This window comes from Aegilops tauschii, chromosome 4 (genome assembly GCF_002575655.3).
Source record: "Aegilops tauschii subsp. strangulata cultivar AL8/78 chromosome 4, Aet v6.0, whole genome shotgun sequence".
NCBI lineage: Eukaryota > Viridiplantae > Streptophyta > Magnoliopsida > Poales > Poaceae > Aegilops > Aegilops tauschii.
Window position 1 is genome coordinate 510,118,632 of NC_053038.3, and position 20,332 is coordinate 510,138,963.

At 41.0% G+C, this 20,332-nt stretch overlaps 2 protein-coding genes across 2 annotated transcripts in view; both read right to left on the reverse strand.

The window, feature by feature from the left end:
- Positions 1–7,787: 7,787 nt before the first annotated feature.
- Positions 7,788–8,619, reverse strand: LOC141022036 (uncharacterized). The gene is made up of 2 exons (XM_073497915.1): positions 8,583–8,619; positions 7,788–8,501 (listed from the first exon to the last, which is right to left on the reverse strand). The coding sequence occupies exons 1-2, from the start codon at positions 8,617–8,619 to the stop codon at positions 7,909–7,911; spliced, it is 630 nt and encodes a 209-aa protein (XP_073354016.1). The 3' UTR covers positions 7,788–7,908.
- Positions 8,523–20,332, reverse strand: part of LOC109735075 (callose synthase 9) — a 34,319-nt gene continuing 22,509 nt past the window's right edge. Inside the window, exons 31-51 of the mRNA XM_020294275.4 lie at positions 19,585–19,694; positions 19,091–19,225; positions 18,915–18,983; positions 18,653–18,827; positions 18,400–18,514; positions 17,899–18,018; positions 16,524–16,639; positions 16,351–16,434; positions 16,156–16,268; positions 15,253–15,305; positions 14,318–14,494; positions 13,519–13,566; positions 12,841–12,999; positions 12,438–12,551; positions 12,243–12,331; positions 11,999–12,157; positions 11,793–11,895; positions 10,332–10,451; positions 9,684–9,734; positions 9,409–9,591; positions 8,523–9,018 (exon numbers count right to left, since the gene is read on the reverse strand). Of these exons, the coding sequence (XP_020149864.1) occupies positions 8,782–9,018; positions 9,409–9,591; positions 9,684–9,734; positions 10,332–10,451; positions 11,793–11,895; positions 11,999–12,157; positions 12,243–12,331; positions 12,438–12,551; positions 12,841–12,999; positions 13,519–13,566; positions 14,318–14,494; positions 15,253–15,305; positions 16,156–16,268; positions 16,351–16,434; positions 16,524–16,639; positions 17,899–18,018; positions 18,400–18,514; positions 18,653–18,827; positions 18,915–18,983; positions 19,091–19,225; positions 19,585–19,694 (2,530 nt within the window). The 3' untranslated portion in view covers positions 8,523–8,781. The remainder of the gene's footprint in view (positions 9,019–9,408; positions 9,592–9,683; positions 9,735–10,331; positions 10,452–11,792; positions 11,896–11,998; positions 12,158–12,242; positions 12,332–12,437; positions 12,552–12,840; positions 13,000–13,518; positions 13,567–14,317; positions 14,495–15,252; positions 15,306–16,155; positions 16,269–16,350; positions 16,435–16,523; positions 16,640–17,898; positions 18,019–18,399; positions 18,515–18,652; positions 18,828–18,914; positions 18,984–19,090; positions 19,226–19,584; positions 19,695–20,332) is intronic.

Below are 20,332 nucleotides of genomic sequence, written 5' to 3' on the forward strand. Positions count from 1 at the left end.
CCAAAGCCTGGAATGCCTACAAATGAATAGCATGCAAGCATATGGGCAAATGGACATGCAAGCATAAACGAAAACAGAAACGGATACGAAGAGGGGCACATGTATACCATATCTTGCATGCCGATGCCGCTCATGGGGCGTGCCTTGATGGTCTCAAGGGTGGCACAAAACTTGTTGTACTCTTGTTGTATCACCCTCCATCGCTTCAAGAGGGACACCCACCCACGGTTGCTTTGCATTTGGTATGGCGCAAACTTCTTGCGTTCATGGTACTCGCGATGCACACAAATCCAAAAGGTTGATGCCTTTTGTTCAGCGCTGACCTTGGGGTATTGCCCAATATCCCTCCAACACTCACAAAGGAGCTTGTCCTTGGACGGGGTGTATGCCTTCGTCGGCTTGCTTTTGCACTTCGGCTTTGTAAGTGCTAGTGCCACTCCTAGTTGGTTTTGGAGTATTGACGACAAACTTGGTTGAGGGACTAATGTGTTTGTGAGAATTGCAGGATAACATAGGTTGTAGTCCCTTATTGATTCGGTTTACCTACCAGAGATGACCCCTAAAATGTATGAAGACATTGAAGATAATGGTGGTTCGTGAAGACATTCACGACGAAGATTATGACATGTGATGACATTCACTTGAAGATTATGGAGTGCGAAGACATAGTTGTTTCGTAGTTTCCTTTTCTTCTTTATTGAGTCATAGGAACCACCGTACTGTTAAGTGGGTTCCAAGTGAACAAAGTCAGAGTGACTGAAGTGATGCTCAACCAAAATCCTATGTCTTCGAGCGAAGACAATGTGAGTAAATCTTATCCAGAACTAGATGAGTCAGCTCTACTTGTAGCCCAAGTCAAGCTGCCGCGTGTGTTTGAAATCCTACCGTTGGACACGTGTCGGTTCCTTAGTGACCCAGGGTCATTTCGGACATATCAGGTCGGGTTGCCTCCTGGCTATAAATAGCCCACCCCCTACACCCTAAATCGGTGGCTGCTCAGAGTTAGTGCACGGCTTTTGTCGTTTGACAGCAACCCACCTCCGAAGTCTTTGAGGGAGAGATCCTTGCGAGGACAAAGCCCAAAACACCCAGAGCCAAAGAGTGATAGGCATCACTGAAGTCCTTCTGTCCGCGTGACCTGAAGACTTGTTACACTTGAGGACTGTGAATCCTCCAGCCGGTTAGGCGTCGCGTTCTGAGCATCCAAGAGTCATTGTGGATCGCCGGTGAGCGAAGTCTATGAAGGTTTGGAAGTCTACCTTGAAGACTTACCAGAGTGATTGGGCGAGGACTGGGTGTCCTTAGCTCAAGGGGAATAAGGTGAAGACGCGGTCTTCTGAGTTCAATCTCAGCCTCCCTAACCAGACGTACAGTTGTCACAGCAACTGGAACTGGTCTACCAAATCCTTGTCTTCACCAAGCAACTGGTTCTATCCCCCACTCCCCTTTACTTTTCTGTTTGTCTTCGTGAAGTCATTGCTTGCCTGTCTGATCTGATTGACTTCACTGTGTGAAGACTGTTACCTGTTTGGCTTCATACTGTCTTCCATCCTGATCCATACTACCTAGTTGTTGATAGTCTTCGTACTTTCACTACATTTCTTACTTGACTATGGCTTGTCTAGTGTAGTATATCTTCCGCTGCATATCAATAGGTTCATTTCATCTGTTTGTCTTCAAAGACCTCGTGTTTTGAAGACTTTCATAAAAATCGCCTATTCAACCCCCCCCTCCCTCTAGTCGATAACTAGCACTTTCAGGCTTCGCGCCAGCTTAGTTGAGGAGCTCGTCCTCGAACAAAGGCTCCCCATCGATGTTCATATCATCCTCTTCCTCGAGGACTCGTGGTCGAGCGGGAAGCTGGCCAGGCCGACCTGATCTTGCATGAACGCGTCCTCCATGCCAGCTTGATCATAGGTCGATGGTGTGAATGGCGCTCGGCAGTCTTGGCTTTGGGTCTCCTCGGGATCGTAGGCAGCTGCGGCGGCACCGCCAGCGAAGGCAGTGGCCGCCGCACCACCTTCGAAGATGATGTTCTCCATGATGGAACGGCTGGCCCTTTCGTCCTTGCTGACCATCGGCATTATGTCGAATAGGTTGCGTGCGCCGGGGAGCATGTCGGCTGGCATCTCCCGCGGGTATTTCCTCGCTCCTCCAGAGGATGATGAACTGGCCACCGGCATGGCATTGAGGTCGATGGCCACAGGCGCGGGCATGGACAGCACCACCACGCTCACCTCCGGCGAGCATTCCCCGGAGAAGCGGGAAGCTTGCGGATAGACGTGGAAGCCGGGAATCGTTGTGTGGCAGACGTGCGCGGTGACTCTGGCAGCACCATGCGAGCAAACGTTGACGAGCCCGTGCTAGCCGCGGCCACGGAGGCGCTAATGAGCCCGTGCTGGCCAGGATTCAACCCTAGGTACATCAGGGCCTCCCTCGTTGCAACAGCGACTCGGGCATTGGTTTCCTCTTGCTGTGCGGCGGCGGAGAGGGCGGCGACGGCCGCCGCTTGGTCTCTTGCGTACGATGCGTGCCTCCGGTCCTTTCGCTTCGCCAACTGCACGGCCCGCTCCTCGGGCGTTAGCTTCTTCTTCTTGGGCAGCGCCACGATCTTGCCGGGCGCACGGGGATTTCCTTTCGCGGAGGCGATGGAGGCGAGGTCGGGCGAGGCCGGCGGCAGCATCGAGGGTCGGCGCATCGTCGACCATGGCTGGGAGCGTGAGCGGGCGGGAGGGTTTTGGGAAAGTGGAGGGAAATGGTGGTCGTTGTGCCACCGACTGGCGGGCCAGGGGGAGGAGTAGGCATTTCGTGTCCGCGCCGACGCAAATGAGGCTCAAATTTAGGCCGGGAATGGGTCGGCAGGCGGCGAAAGGCGGACGCGCGTTCGTTTGGGTCGGCGCGTTGGGCCAACTTTTTTGTCCTCGGCAACCCAAACGGATGCGCGCAGACGAAATGGGTCGGCGCGTTGGAGTTTCTCTAAGGGACTAAAACCTGAGTGTACACTTAGCAAACATATTAGTCCCTATAATTGTGTGACATCAATACTAAAACAACATTAGGGGCCAAGATGTACTTTCACCCTCTCAATGGGACACTTTAGAGTCACAATTAAGAAAAATAATGTCAATAGCAAGAATGATTTGGCATGAGTTTTTTTTTACAATTCCTATTTTCCTTCTATTGTCATACAAATCCAACACCTTTCCTGCAAAAGTTTTGACTCTTCTTACTGGATATCTCATCAAATTTTCACTTCCCTTGTGACACACCCATGCCACAAGATCTCCCCAGTAATGACCTTGAGCAATTTTTTGCCAAACATAGCTTGGATTTATGATAATCCAAGAGTATCCATGACACCGTTCATATTCGATGATAGCACATGGAATTAAGTAGGCAAGTAGCAATAGGTGCAATGACATTTGACAATGAAGGAGATGTAGTGCATTTAGCACATCGAGGAAGTTCTTCAGTTGGATCAAGTTAAGAGTACATTTTTGTACATAACTTGACGAGCTGCCCGATGAGGCTCCAAGCTTGTAACTTTTGCACGTATGATGTTTCTTCATGGATCTCCATGGTACTGTTGTGAAATCTTCTTGGTGTTGCCTATTCTCCTTGAGATATCACCACAAAGGTGATTAGCAACCACTAGTGTTAGACCTTGAGACGGCATCCAAACCTTCACAAACTTTTCGGGGGGAAATCACAAGTTGATTCCTCATAGGTCCATCTCGGTCATTTCACCCCCAACCCATTCATAGGTTCCAAATCACTGCAAATCCAAACAAGAAGACCTCGGAGGGTCCGTAGGAAACATGCTCGACAACTTTGAATGAACTATTGTTAGCCTATCCTAGAAGGGTCTGAATGAATGGAACAAAGGGTTTTGTAAAATTCACTTATCCCAATTCGAAGGTTCCGACTACTCGCCATTCAGATGGTACGGATTATATTGGGACCTAGGGATGTCGCTAGTGATCAATATCGAGATGTTTGGACGGATATGTCTATAGTGTCCAATTTCTTTGAAACCAAACTTCACTGGCTAGAGGGTCTTGGACGAATTCACTTGGAGGAACCGAATGAGAGTAGGACCTTCTTTGGCATCATGTAATGCATGAACCACCCGGTCGAAGGGTCTGAACAACACTTAAAGTAACTCGAACACTCTTTAAAGGACTCGAGGTTCCAAAGATAATGCACTCGAAGGCTCGGGACATGAAAAGAGGAGAGGATATGGGTGGAAGAGTGAGGGGTTTTGTGCGAGTTCTGGAAGTCTAGGTTTGAGCACTTAGCAAGAAATATCTTCTCATCACAAAGTCCAATATCCCCTGGTTTCTTCGACCACAAAAGGCTAGAAATATCATTAATCTTATCGATCATTTCTCATAGTTTTTTAGGGGTCAAGAACATCTCTACCAACTAGGTGGACTAGAAATGATTAATACTTGAGCAAAATGTTCGACCATCAATCTTGTCTTGAATCGTCAAAACCCAGTATGGGGGCCTAGATGCACTTTCCACCTTTATTATACGAGGTATTATTTTGTAGATGTATATACTAGTATTTTAGTTTTGTCTTGTACATATGCGACGATACATACACAAATATATGAGTACACTCTCGTACAAATTGTAGATCTTCAAAACGTTGAACAAAACCAAACTAAGAGTACCTCATATGGTTAGGTTCCACTAGTGCTCCCATTTTTCTGGATTTAGGCTTTTCGACGATGTTCGTTTGGTGCGAGCAGATGTTCCCGTCGACTATGAGGCATCTGTGGTGATTTCGTCAATCCCACGATGTGATGTAGGCTCGGTATCTCAAAGGTGCTCATAGGGGTCGTGCATGTGCATTCATAGGGGTTGTACTGTGTTAAATAAAAGTGTTGAACGAAAAATTTGAAAATTGACATTACTACTAATTCTATTTCGATCCAAACACCGAAACTAATGGAATTGATCACCAATTATATTGCTTGAGGAACTGGAATTGGTAAACGGATCCTAAGTAGAATTTCAATTGTCTACTGTCTACTTACCCTCTATAGTCAAAAAACGGCAGCGCTATATCTAGCATTCAGCGAGACGGTAGAATACCTCGCTGAAGCGTCTACAGTAGTTGGGCCAGCCCATCCGCACACATTAAAGGAAAAGGAGAATGAAAAAGTAGGAGAACGCAGCTTCTAGTTAGTGATAAGTAGTACGGGCACAACCTACTCGAGGCGATTGGACTGGTTTCCTCCGGGTTTTTTTCTTTTGTTTCTTTTCTTCTTCCTACCCTAAATTTTTTTCATTCTTTTTTCTTCTACATCAGCTTACATACATAGTATTACTACCATTTTCTTTTTCTTCTCTGATTTTTTCATTCTTTTTGCATTTGTTTCTTTGTTTTTAATTTATGTTTTTCATTTTTCTTCTTCTTTTTATTTTATCATTATTTTTGCATGTGTTTCTTTGATATAATTTTTTGATTTATTTTTTTCTTTTTTATGTTTTGTTTAATTTTTTGTTTCTTTTGGTTTTCATTTTACATTTTTTATATGTCAGCACCATTTTTTTAATAATGTTTAACATTTCTCAATGCAATTTTTAAAAAAAATACATGGTCAACTGGTTTTCTTTACATATTTTTAAACATTTTATGAATACATGGTCAACATTTTTTCTATACACACTTTTAAACTTTTTCAAATGCTTGATTAACATTTTTCAAATACAAGATTTACATTTCTAGTACATGGTCAACATTTTTTCTATGCAAAATTAACATTTTTTCCAAATCCTTGATTAACATTTTATAAATGCAATATTAACAATTTTATCACATGGAAAACATTTTTTCTAAATATATTTAACATTTCTCAAATGCTTGGTTAACATTTTTCGAATACTTGTTCAACATTTTTCAAATGCTTGATTAACATTTTTATAGACATGATCAAAAAAATCATCATTTTTTAAATACATGGTCAACATTTTTTCTCTAGACATTTAACATTTTTCAGATACTTTTCAACATATTTTCAAATGGTTGATCAACATTTTTATATACATGATCGAATTACTTTCATCATTTTTTTAATACATGGTCAACACTTTTGTATACACAATTCACATTTCCAAATGCCTACGTAACATTTTTTCAAATGCTTGATTTACTTTTTTAAAACACATGATCAAATTGTTTCATGCCCATTTTATTTATATCTTGTACTATAAATTCTTCGTATACATGATATACATTTTCTCTATACACGTTTAACATTTTTCAAATGTTTAATCAACATTTTTCAAACGTTTTGTGTAGATTCATTTTTGTAATTTATTTATTTAGAATATTAGGAAGTATAAACAAAAGTAAACAAAAAACAAAAACGTGAAAAAAAACAGAAAATAAGTGTTGTTGTTTCTCATGCGCCTGGGCCGGCTCAATTCACGCACCCTTCAGCGAGGGTTGCCTCTATCTCGCTGGGCTGAATCCCGAAATCACTAGTTGAGGAGTACTCGTTGCAAAGATCACTCCAACTCCCCTGGTTGCAACAAGTGGCGAACATGCACGCCACTTGTTGCAACCTGAGAGTTTTCCCTTTTTCCGTAGACCCGTTTATTCAAAACGTTTTATCTCTCAAACCGTGCGTCCAAATCTCTAACCGCTTTCACCGTTGGATTCCTCGCGTCGAGATCTTCAAAACTAGATCTCGTGTTGATAGGTTTTGACGAACTTTTTTTTCACGAAAAAAACCCGACAAAAAACTGACCGGGAGCACGGGTTTTTTTCCTTTCCGAAAGAGGCACGCCCGTGCCTCTCACGAAAATCACAACCGTGCCTCTTGTGGAAGCAAAACCGTGACTCGCGAAAGGGGAAAAAAAGAGAAAACGCATTTTTTTTCGTTTCCGAGGAGGCACGGCCGTGACTCTCGCGAAAGCACAACTGTGCCTCTCGCGGAAGCAAAACCGTGACTCTCGCGAAAGAAAAAAAATAGAAAACATGTTTTTTTCGTTTCCGAGAGGCGCGGCCGTGACTCTCGCTAAAGCTCAACCGTGCCTCTCGCGGAAGCAAAACTGTGACTCTCGCGAAAGGAAAAAAACAAAAAACATTTTTTTTCAAGAGGCGCGGCCGTGACTCTCGTGAAAGCAAACCGTGCCTCTCGCGGAAGCAAAACCATGACTCTCGCGAAAGGAAAAAGAAAAAAAGAAAACGCGTTTTTTCGCGCAAAAAGAAATTCCAAATTTTTTTCCCGAAAAGCTAAGGAAGACCGGTGGAAAACCAAAACGTCAAAAAAGAAGCTGAAAATAAAACCGTTTAAAAAAGCAGAAAACGCGTGCGGAAAAATAAAAAAATTCCAAAGGAAGCGTTCAGAGCGCGACACATGGCGAATGGCTGAGAACGTGCCAAGTGGCGTTGGTCGTTGCGAGGCTCCCGGAGAAGCGCTCGTTAACTAGTTGCTCTCGCTGAATCCGAGATTCTTCTAAAAAAAAACCTGAATCCGAGACATGGGCCCGCCCAGATAGGTTCCTAACGCCACCACCATCCGTAACAATGCTAATTATCATGTTTCAAATGGAATTTGCGTCATAATGCACCGTCAATGGAAGAAACTAATTATCATGTTTCAAATGGAATTTGCGTCATAATGCACCGTCAATGGAAGAAACACAGGAGGATTACGGCATGGTTGAGCAAAGGCATGAGAGGAGGTACGAAAAGGGGAGCAAGAATGACCTTGCAGCCCCATGGTACTAAGGCTCCGTTCGGAAGCTCTCGAGGAGCTGGCTTCCAAAAATCGCTCCGAGAAGTCGGCCGAACGACTCCGCTCCGAGAAGCTGGCTCCGCGGAGACGAGTTCTAGGCAGTGCAAATATCACGGAGATGAGGAGCTGCGCTGGCTCAGCTTCACAAAAATCAGAAGCTGGAGTTCATCAAAATTACGCTAGCAATGCCACCCCGAAGTAACACTGAGTCGAATCGTTTTCCTCCATCAAAGCCCAGCCTGATGGCCCGACTAGCAGCCCGTACAGAAACGAACGCCCACCTGCTCTGCTCTTGCAACCCTAGCCACCGGCCGGCGCCCCATCGCCGGCCGGCCACCCCGCCATCGTCCGCCGCCGCAGACCCCTTGGATCTACGCCTCGTCTCGCAGATCCCTGTCCACCGCCGTTTGCAGCAGCCGCCACTCCCCATCAGCCACCACTCCCGCAGGTCTGCGACCATCTCCGCCATCTGCCACCACTCCCTCCATTGATCGCCGCCGGCAGCTGCATGAACTAGAGCTCCTGAACGGGCATGCCACAAGATCCACGCCGGAGAAAGCCGTTCCCCCAGCTCAAGGTGAGCAGCCACCTCCAGCGTAGCCGAACAGGCTGGGAGCTGCAGCAGTGAGCCGAACGCTTCCTGCTCCTCACAGAAGCTGGCTGCTGGCCGGATGAGAAGCGGGAGCCAGCGAGTTTTGGAAGCGAGAGGACTTCCGAACGGGGCCTTAGTGGCACGTAAGATGACTCAGGATGTGCAGACCACAGTTTCACAACATAATCTAAAGAAACTAACATAAACAAGCTATTTTAACAATGATTCAGCACCCGGTCCTTCAATAACACCACCTCCTATAACTATCATGAGTGCAAAAAATGTCGCAGGCGATGTACATATACAGCCATAGAAAATAACTGCCAGTCAACACGGAGATATATACATATGCTGCTAACTCAGAACCGGGGATCAACTAACTACGAAGGTGCATGATCTGGGTGAGGATTCAAAAAATGGATGATGCCACCATCATATGCCTGCATTCTGATTGTTGCCAGCCAGGATGAGAGAAATCTCCAAACCTCTGCTGAAAGCCTGGTTGAACAGTAGCCGTGTCTGGAAGGTGGAGATGAAGGGAAACCAGGAGCAGATGGCTATGGGCACAAAAATGATCATTCCCATGCCAGCATCATACAGACGAGCCAGCGAGCGCACTATTTTCCACAAACCCAATCTCTTCACAATTGGTTTCCATGCCACAGCAATCTGCAGAAGCAAAAACAAGATCGATAAAGATTTGGTTAGTAAGAACTCTTGTATCCTGAAATTTGGATTTGTTTTCTTTGAGATAAAAATCTATATGGTGTTTGAAACAGTTGTACGGTAGTAAAGATATCTCCGCCTGTCGAGCTAACAATGGAGCAACATTCTGTTACTATGCAAAGGTAAACCACATGGAAGACTTGACATATACCATCTGTGTCATCATTCTATATATAAATCCTTTCATTAGCTACGCAACATGAGCAGATCCACTACCAAGTTTTAAGTTGCGTAATAACCAACTAGCCTTTACTATCCAGTGTCATTTTGAACAATGGCACGGTTTCCGAAATGCAGGATTTCATGGTACCAAAGTTGCCACATGAAACTCACCGAAAGAATTCCCCATCCAGTAGGGACATATGCTAGGATGGAAGCAAGTACATCTAAAACAGTGAGGGGTGTCATCGCAATTGCCACAACCAAACCTGCCAAAACCACTAACAGTGCAATGCTTTTGACCAGACGCAGGAGCAACTGGAAATGAACCATGGCCTTGGGGTTTAAACTAAATACCTGCAGATTAATACAGAAAGCAACACAGGTGAACACTGCGATCAGTAAAAACCAGGTATGGCTGTTAAGCATTACATTGCGAATACACGTACCATTAGGAGGACAAAAAGCCCTCCAAGCACTGCCCATGAAACCCAATATACCTGCAGTGCCAAGACATGATATTACTATTCTAGTATTCTTTTCTTTTGATAAAGTAGGCCAACAAATACATGCAATTGATTCTTCCCCAACTGTTCTCAAAGGAACAACTGATACATCGGTAAGCTTAAACCGCATTCAAGGAAATAGTAGAACCAGACATGGTGCTGTGATGTTCTCAAGCAGTTAAGACGACCAAAACTAGCAAAAGAATGGCAATGCTTAACATTCAATCCAAGATCAGTTTTATGCGGTGTCGGAATTGCACCTGTGTATGCGTTATGGGTGGGTTCAGGTAACAGAAAAACAGATTAGTGTTTTGAGTTAATTTTGGTGTAATGGGGTCACTACTAAATTAAGTAAATGGCAACCATTTTTAACATGGTCTTCCTTCTAAACATACAAGAAATGAAAGAAAATATTTTTGTAATCTTCTAAAGTACAAGTGGAAGATCAGACAATCAACGATATATACAAATATAGACTTTGCCTTAGCAAGTGCTTAAAGAAACTGCAGTATCTTTGGTACATAAAATCCATGTTCATTTGTCAGTGAATTTCATGTCAGCAAGCAAAACAGTGCTGAAACACAAACATACCGATAATGTTGTACTTTCTTTGGCTGCATGCATGTGGTAAACAACTCCATACTGGAAAATAAAAAATCTTAAACTAAGTATAGTTTCCAGTATCCTCCCGCGGAAGGTGTGAATATGTGCCTGAAAAGGAAATGTTTGGAAATGAATTATTTTCAACACCTTGGACCTCAACAAAACTTAGTGTATGAAACTTCCAAGCGTAATACCAGGGGCGGATCCACATGGGGTCAAGGGTGTACATCTGTACACCCAAATGTTTTGGCAGGAAATTTTTATATATGATTTATACTAGATACATGTATAAAAAGTGGTGTGGTTTGTGCAATAAACATCATGCCGATTCATATAAACCGGTCTCAAACCTTTGGTCCAACTATCACAAACATCTTGATTCCCTTAAGACCAATTACCATCGATGCGTTTTCACCATCTCGTATTACTATTACCAATCCTACATGAACTATGGTTTTAACGACGCCTTGTTTCTGGCCATGACATATTTTATGATTGTATAGAAAACAATCGTCATTTTTTTTACTATTTTCTGTAGGGTACTGTCATTATTATTGAGGAAAAAGTTTTTACTAGCTACATGAACCTTTTAGTTATTACTTACGTACTTACGAAGCCTTTTATCCCAAACAATTTTGGGTAGGCTAGATATGAAACCCTTTCACGAGGACTTCCCAGGAGGTCACCCATCCTAGTACTACTCTCGTCCAAATGGGTTTCATACCCAAAGGACTGGCTAGTTTTTACGTTGGCTCGCCAAGCATATCACAACCCTTAAATATGAAACCCTTTCACGAGGACTTCCCAGAAGGTCACCCATCCTAGTACTGCTCTCGCTCAAATGGGTTTCATACCTATGGGACTGGCTAGTTTTTATGTTGGCTCGCCAAGCCTTTTAGTTATTACATTGGAAAAAATATTTGAACACCCAATTTTCGAATCCTGGATCCGCCACTGCATAATACGTATTGGTATCACATGAAGAACATAAACCCAACTGCAGACTTAAGGAGACAAATTATGCAATGGCACAAAGGAATTAACACCTTTCAGTATTTTCTTTAATTGTGTCCTTTTCAAAGAAAATAATTGCGGAAAGAGCACAAGTAATGACATAATCAGTGTAGAGGTGGTGCAAAAACAGAGCAGGAAAAGTACGCAACATTTGGCATAGTAGTAAGCAAGACGAAAGATAAAGTGAGCTTATTGAAACTATTGATACATCTATATAAGAATTCAAAAGCATAAATCACAATGCTGCTTCAAAGAAATATGCCAATATGTTCTCATGACATCATCAGGCTGCAGCAGGATATTTGTAGAAGTTCAGTTTTGTGACAATGTTGAACTTCAAAAGCAATTCAGGTGTTGACACAAATAATGCAGCAGATAGATGTCATAACAGATCATTCGAGACTGGAGAGGCTAGTCAAAGCAACATTGAATTACCAGTTCTTCATCCCACCAAGCTTCCCAGCTTTCTTCTCCTTTAACCCCAATACCACCTCGGTAAAAAAGCCAGTTTGTCCAGTCTCTGAAATCCTCGACGACCCTGAGAGAGCAAGAGAGAAGGGGTGGCACAGGATTTTATCTTTGTCCTGACAGTTTATAGTGATTGGCTGGAATAAACATACATACAATGCTAAGTGGCTTACTTTTGCCATTCAAATCCAGAAGGGTTGAATACATATGGAGCAAAAAGCCAAGAAAGAGCCATAAACCAGCTACTTATGGAAAGTAAGATATAGCCAATTGCTCCACTGTTGTTAAAACCATAAGCTAGAAAGATAACCAACAGAAGTGCAACCTCCAGCCTACAAAATGGAACAAGAATTGTTGGCTTGGATATTACTGAAATTGCACATACAATCATGAAAGTAACATCACATGACAACATACCCTTTCACAAAATGGCTTCGGGAATAAAGACGGTAATTCTCAGCAAACTTAATATGCCGTACCACAAAACCCCTACCAGTTGCTCTATACTGGTAATAAATAAGAAAAACAAGATCAGTATAGTGCGAAATTCTCAACAACAGAAAAATGTAGTGTGAGATTAAGAAGACGAGCATGACTTCCAGAAAGCCCTACCTTTGCACCTCCATGCAGTATTGTGCGACCAAAATAGTGAGTCCTTGTTCCAAGAGAGAACGTGAAAAATACAGAGCATAGTTGGAACTGCATAGTAATGAAGCTAACAAAAGCCTGCATCCACACATTCACATGTAAGGATTCATAACCGGCTGTTCTCTAGGGAAATATTTACAAAGTAGTGGCTATTCATGAACCAAGCTAATAAATATGGCCAAGGTTCCACATAACACACCAGAAAGATAAGCTCATCTAAAAACGAATAAATTAGAACTATATTGGAATCAGAAGGAACATAACTTAATTTAAACTCAATATTCTTTTCAGAGTAGAGACAGTAATAAACCAACCATAAATAGAGATATGATAATAAACCCAGAAGTCTGCAAGGTAAGAGAAATACCGTCAGGACACCTTCTTCCAGGATGAAACCTAGAATCATAGGAATTGCAGTAAACACACCAATCTGGAAAAGAAACTGGGTGTTCAGAGCCACGCTCAATGCTTTATTTCCCTGTATATCCGCCCTATTTTGAATTGATTCTCCAACACCAGATAAAGCCTACAATACAACAAAAAATGCGTCAGAAAAAATCCAAAACGTGACAAAGAAAAGACTGAAGAATCTAAAGATGCAAAGGTATTTTTGACACATAAACTGTTACATACCATTATAATAACAAATGAAGAAGTTTCTTTTGAAAACAGGTAGTATTTAAATGCCATGCAAAGCTTGAGAAAGTTTGCATTCACTATAACTTTGTGTGAACTTCATGTCCCAAAAGTAACATGTACTGGCAGCCGCATGAGCCAACAAAAAGTGCTTATGCTGTCACCAAACTATGTTGCATGAAAAGTAGTGGAGAGAAAGAATAGCCGAGACATAATTCAAGCAATATGTGCGGCCTATATGACTGGAACAGCAGTAACTAGAGGCATAGATAAGCATGACAAAAGGCGCAGGAAACAAGTAGGTTTGACATTTACATGCAAGTAGATTGACATGATAAAAAACGACCTGTCTGAGATTCTCGCAGAGATCTTACTGCAAAGAAGGAGAACAATGGATATTGAATCTTACCAGATAAGTTTTACCATAGAGAAATATGTACACTGTCAGTACAGTTAGCTGCAAAAATAAATAAACAATTAAATATCGGTAACTCTTAAGGACAAAAGAAGAAAAGGGATACAACAGCGGAATTCTCAAGGTCAACAGGCAGCATCTTCAATTTGTATAATTAGTTTTATCAATGTGACTTGCAATAATACAAATCCCACAGATACAGGTATAGCTCTTATAATGCACAAAACATGAGCTTGCACAAGAAAATGTATTAGTTGGGAATTTAAACTAAGAATAATATTTGAACATTAAAGATTCGTTCGAATGATAATACATGGTAGATTCACAGAAAGTAACAAAAATATTATGGGATCATAGTGAGCATTTGGAAACAGAGTAAAGTAATTGCCATAGCAATGCCTGAAGATACATACAACCTTTTCCACCCCTTTTCAATGAAAAGAAACGCAAAGTCTTTGCGTTTTCTCAGAAAAAGAAGATCCATGCAATATACTCTGTTCATAAATAGATGACCTTTTGGGCCTTCACAGTTACCAACATGCAACTTTGACTATCAGTTTTCATACGAATATTCTAGTGAGACTTGATAGAACTGCAATATTATGACAACACTTATCTTCAAGAATCTAAATAGTATGAGTTTCACATGACCAAACTACTTTTTCATATATATGAGTCGAGGTTAGAAATGTTTGACTGCACACATTCTAGGACATTGTATATTTACGAACAGGATAGTAGAAAACACAGCTGCCAGAAAAAACATAACATATCGTATCAGATATAGAATTACCATAGTACAGAAGTAAAACCCAACAGTAGTCACATAGAAGGATAACATCCTGAAAAAATCAAAAAGCTGCCCAAGTCTGTATATATCTCTGCTAAGAACTTGTTCGCCGTTTCCTCCCGCAACTTTTCCTTCAAATAGTGCGATCTGATTAAGCCCAACATCTCTTCCTTTACCAACCTACAGAATATGTCAAACATCCATATAATGTTCACAAGGCAGTAGTAGAGCCCAAGTTATATGCTACAGTCGGATAAGAGTGGAGATCAATGTGTGGGAAGAGAGAATCACACTGAGGGCATCAGTACTTTTTTAAGCATTTCATTCATTTATAACTATAAAATTGCTGGTAAATATAATTAAGTGGTAGAGGCAAACTATATTGCTCTCTGAGTAACATAAAGTAAGCAAGGTTTAAAGCTGGCAGCTCAAAAGTGGAATCACTCAAGGCCAAACATATTTAGAATATGAAGATGAAGAAAAAGTGGCATCCATCAGAAATTGAAAATACTGGAACACTTGTGTTGCTTACTTCCCCTTAACACACCGGAAAGTTAGCTAGTAATAACCAAATGGAAGTAATCTACCTCACACGACTGAATGACTTCGATCAAGAGTTCATATATGCTCTAATTTAGCAGAAACTGCAATGTAGTCACATAGTCATCTAAAGTTTAGTACAAGACATGCCGTAGATTAAGTTCTGTTATCAAGTCTATCAAAAAAAATTGCAGGGTGTTATTAAGTCTATCCTTGCTGAGTTCTGTAGTACAGTTTTGTCCAATAAAGGAGTATAGATGCGAGGAGTGAACTAATAAAAGTTTACTTGTTTAGAAAGATTCATAGTCAACAAACAAAGAAAGCTTAAGGTTTCCGTTGACTGAAACACCTGATCAGCAGGTACAGTAAAACAATTACAAATTGAAGAAAAACAATACCTGGATATACTCATGGTGAGTTATGTTCCCTTGACGCAGAGTAGAGTTAAACCCTGCAATTCAAAGATGGTGCACCAGTAAGAAGATACAACTCCACGAGTGTAATATATTATCAGCTAACTAGCGTAATGATAAATGCTATAGCAGAAACAAAGATAACTTTCACGCATATATGGAATCAGTAAGAGGGATACCATAAACAATTGACATACTGATTGTATATGGAAGAGATACCGTCCAGCTAAAACATGAGAAAAAACACAAGACTAAAATATGGTGTTCACAGATGTGTGCGAGGCTTCTACTTGTTTCTTGAGAATACGGTTGCATATAATATCTAGATTACAAAATGGCATTGCAACATATCATTATTAACTTGTTAATTTCATCAAAATTCCTTTCCATGAATAACAGCAAAAATACTGTTAGTGTTTTGTTAAACAAACATGAAAATTGTGAGATATTTCGTATGCTTTCCACTTTTACAGATCAGCAAACAGTACATAATATCAAAATGAGTAAAACATTAAAAAATGTGTATAGTTGACTCCAAAGTGAAGAATTTCTTTCCCTTATGAAGAGCAACACAGAATGGTAACCAGTTGGGATCTAAAGACAAATCACAACAAGATTTAAAATATTATTAGCTAGCACGAGTAACAGAAAGGAAGGGCAAGATAATGCAAAGACTCACTTCAAACATAACCTAATATATACTGCTCAGCTTCTGAGATGAGAAACAGATATAGTTTCCAATGAACTATGTAAAAATGGTGAGCCGTGTACCATCATGTTCTTAACTCAGAAAATAATAGGCAACCACAGAACAAATTAATACTAGAAAAGTAAAGAATGATACACAAACACCAAGAGACAAAGCAAAAAAAGGGTATTTGATCTTACCTGCAAATATATCCTCGCTGATATTGATGATACGGGACGCCTTACTTATGCCACCCCTCGTAATATGAAATATTCTATCAAACACGTCTGGGTGACCATAATGCATTCTCACTCTGCAAAAAGAAAAAGATGTTAACAAGATGTAATTCTAAGATACTTCAGTCGATTAGAAAATTATTATGTAAATGCACTTACTTCAGTGGATTAGAAAGAACACGCTGTCCTAATGTCACAAAACTAGTTTCCTGATTTGACATAAACGAAGCAAGGGAGGAAACACTACACAAGAGAAAATGTTATTTTGACTGGGTTTACCAATGGAGCAAACCAGAAAGAAAATAAACAACCAAAGTATACTGAAATATCACCTTCCGGTGAAGACATGTTCTCTAACACCAAGAATTGAAGGCCTGAACTTGCCATGATTTTGAGAGAATTCCTCAAGCAGATTTCTCATTTTGAGTGCCTCCTCGAAATAGTTATCCTTCAATTGAAAAAACAACTCAGCAATGATAAACAAAACAGTTGATACAGTCTTGCAATGGATCATTAGTCAAATCCTCGAACAGAGACAATATACATAGCAGAGTGAATAGAAACTATGCACAGAATACAGAACTACCAAATGTATAAGAAATGAACACACAAGAAAAAATGTACATGGGAAAGTGAAGAAGGTGCAGCAAATAAATACATTTTTTAACAGAAAGTACTAGATAGCTGCCTCTATTACTGTAAAACCTTCTCTGAGTTGATAGAAAACTACTATTCCCTTGCAAAACAAGAAACTGAATGTCCTAGAATATTTAAATGTGCAGAATTTGGATTAAAATGACACTAATTAAGACAGGATCAAAAAGGCAATGCGTATTGATAGGCGGGCTTGAACAGTAACCTCTCCTATCTTCCTGATTTGCAAGGAGGAAGAGAAGATATTCGGCATGCTCTGTCTGGGAGACGCCGGGTGAGGAATATTTGGAGGTGGGGTCCCAAAGACAGGATCAAAAAGGCAATGATTATTGATAGGGTGGGGTCTGCTATTTTGGATTAACTTATTAGTGGCGCTGATGTTAACAGTATGTATATGGAGCATGTTTCTATGGCCGTCCTTATTGCTGTGGGATGCTGGTATAAGTTGTGAGAGAGAAGGCAGCAGGTTAATAATGAAGCGGTATAATTGCCTGAATGATCGGCGCTCTCGATTCAGACATTGCCTCTGAATTACTGTCAGGCCGGAAGCACTGTCAGCAATTCCGACAAAACAACTCTTTTAATTGTTCAAGCTAAATGTCGATGCCTCGCTGTCATATGATGATAGTACAGGTTCTTGTGGTCCGATGATACAAGATGATGCTGGCGATTTTGTTGTGGCGCAGAATTTCTTCACAGGGCCCATAGCGGATGCGCATACCGCAGAGGCAATGGCACTGAAACGCATACCGTCACTAGCTCACGTAATGGGCATTGAACATCTGCTGGTGCATTCAAATTGTTCGGACCTCACTGATCGCAGAAGAAGTGAGCTTGAATCCCCCCTGTGGCAGTGTCGATCATTGATGATTAGTTCGACATTAGTCAGGAGTTTGGCAAGCTTAGCCAGGATTCATCCCTTTTTCTGCTTTGGCTCCGAAATGGATGATGTATCTCTATTTGATTCGAAATAAAGCTAGCCAGTAGCCATGAAGTATTTCCCTAAAAACAATGACAGTGAATGACTCAAGAAGCGTGAAGATAGCTGGATACCTGATTCATATCAATGGTTTGTACGGCATTTCCGCGAGTGAATATTACAGCATGGTTTTGATTTTCGGGTTTACCCTCCCCAAGCTTTGGATTGCCGGGCAATTTAACAGAATAAATTTCCTGCAACGGGAAGTTTAGTTTGGTCAGAGTGAACACATTGCTCATATAACAAAACACAATATTGAAGTTTAAAATTGAAGATTTAGTGCAGCTTGGATAAACAGGTGTATGGTCATCAAGTAAGTATATGAGAACTGCGATAATAGTATCAGTATGAAGAATCAATGTACTTACTGTCACGGTCTACCCCACAGTTTTATGCACAGATTTTACTTAATGTACCAAAACAATTTAAAAGAACTAACATCGTAGACATTAAAGGCGTGAGCAGGGAAAACAACGGCTGAAACCCAAGCCAACTGCTATTGAACAGCCCCTTAAGAAAATCGATAAGAGCAATCAACCTTTAGCCAGGAGGAAAGACATCCAAAACTAAACTACCTTGTCCTTTCCATGGATGTCAGCTTTAACAAGCTTTGAGTAATACTCAGTGCTAGGCTTTCCATTCTTAACGCTCTCAACAACATCGATGTAAGCAATTCTGAGAGCTTCATTTCTGAAAAACAAAGAAAAATCAGAGATGGTGTACTGGTGTAGCACAATATAATACGCACAAAAAGAAAGAGCTAATCAGCTCCTTCACTGATTCTAAAAAGAGAAGCATCGCTTATTTAGCATGAAATATAAAGAGCACCTTTGCATCAGAAGGGCTATATCTGCAGCTTCTGGTTTCCCTTCTCCTTTCTGCACTCCATATATTTGGCAGGTAACCACATACGTAAATTTCAAATCAGCCTGTGCGCGTGCTTCAGGGGAGTACTCAAAATGTGTGTCAGCCAGACCAGCCATATCAAATGCAGATTCGAGGTCTGGACAAGAAAAACATCAGAAAAGGATGTTACATACATTCAGTTAAGTAAAGAATTTATGTCTGAAAAGGAAGCTAGTAGACATACCTTCAGAATGCATCCTCTCCAAATAACTTTGCAACATAAGGGCCTTCCTGTAGTACATCATCCCACGAACTACAGAGAAACATAGTTACAAAATATAGATCCATGCATAGGAAGAGTATTTACAAAAGGAATGCACACGGGGAAGAATCAACATGTAAATCCAAAAGAAAGCAAACCTGTTCGCGCTAATGTTTGCCCACGGTAAGATGCCCATAGCCGAAGTTCTAATATGTCATTCGCACTGCTAAAAAGTTCAGTGTCTGCTGCATTTTCATCCCTGTTGATGCGAGTAAGGAAGTTCTTCCATTCATCTGTATACAGAAGTTAACCGCATAAGGTTTGGACAAGGAATTCCCATGGTAACAAAGAAAAATGCATTCTCAACAATTAAGACGGGAATGAAATAAGCTCAGTTGTATAGCATTGGTATTGATGACAGTATACGCTAGGTCGAGTTGTCCATGTTTAGATATTAACACTCCTCAAACAGGAGGCTATGGTCCATAGGTGTTTATCAATATTCAAGCTGTAAACCGATTGGTAAAAACAAGTGGGGCATCCGATCTACTCGAATATAGAAACAGATCTCTTAGAAGGAACATGGTTTGAGCGAGGAAACCACCTTTTACATAAGTGTCACCAAATTTCACCAGGAAAAGAAAGAACAAACCTGGATAAATCTTCTGAAGATAAAACAGTGTAGATATACCATCTTCATTTTTCTTTTGGAGTTCGGCGATGCTATAAAGCACAGTCTCAGAGTAATATGGAGTAAATACGCTACAAAAGAGCATGGCAATGTCAGAGCAGCAAGTGCAACTGAATGGGGGGAAAAGGAGAACTGAAGTTCATACCCTCACTTGGTCAGGAAACTATACCACTCGAGCATATAATTCTCAACTCGTAGTTTCAGCAAACTAAAGTTGAGAATTATATACTCAAATGGTATAGTTTCAAATACAAAAATACAAATGATTTAGTTCTAGTACTGTCAAATACGCTGCCTACTACACATCAAGGAATATGTTTATGTTACAGAGTTGCAGACTGGGTATTATACCAATACATGGACAAATATGTAACAAGAGCCTTTCTACGGCCGAGTATCGCAGTAACTGTAGGATATTCGGATGTGTACCAAAACCACTAAATTGTACATAAGATGCTGTTTAGCAGGACCCTGCTAAAAACGCTATAGCCCACCATTTAAAACTATGGTCATCACTCATCAATAGATTCTAAAAGAAACCTCGGCAGAAACTTTTGGATGGATAGTTGTGAACACATTAGCTCTATCAACCACTAGGATTTATTTAATGTTTACAAGGAAATTAGACATGTACAACTTAAAAAATATAATGAAGTAATACATAATTTGGGTAAAAAGCATATATAATGTACTTTGTTATGCTACAGTA

What these genes read in the sequence shown, in the direction of transcription:
- LOC141022036 (XM_073497915.1), bottom strand. Translation starts at nt 8,619, where the DNA reads ATGATAGTTATAGGAGGTGGTGTTATTGAAGGACCGG. An exon ending in TGGTGTTATTGAAGGACCGG is followed by an intron (nt 8,502 to 8,582) that starts GTGCTGAATCAT and finishes GCACATCCTGAG; the next exon opens with TCATCTTACGTGCCACTAAG.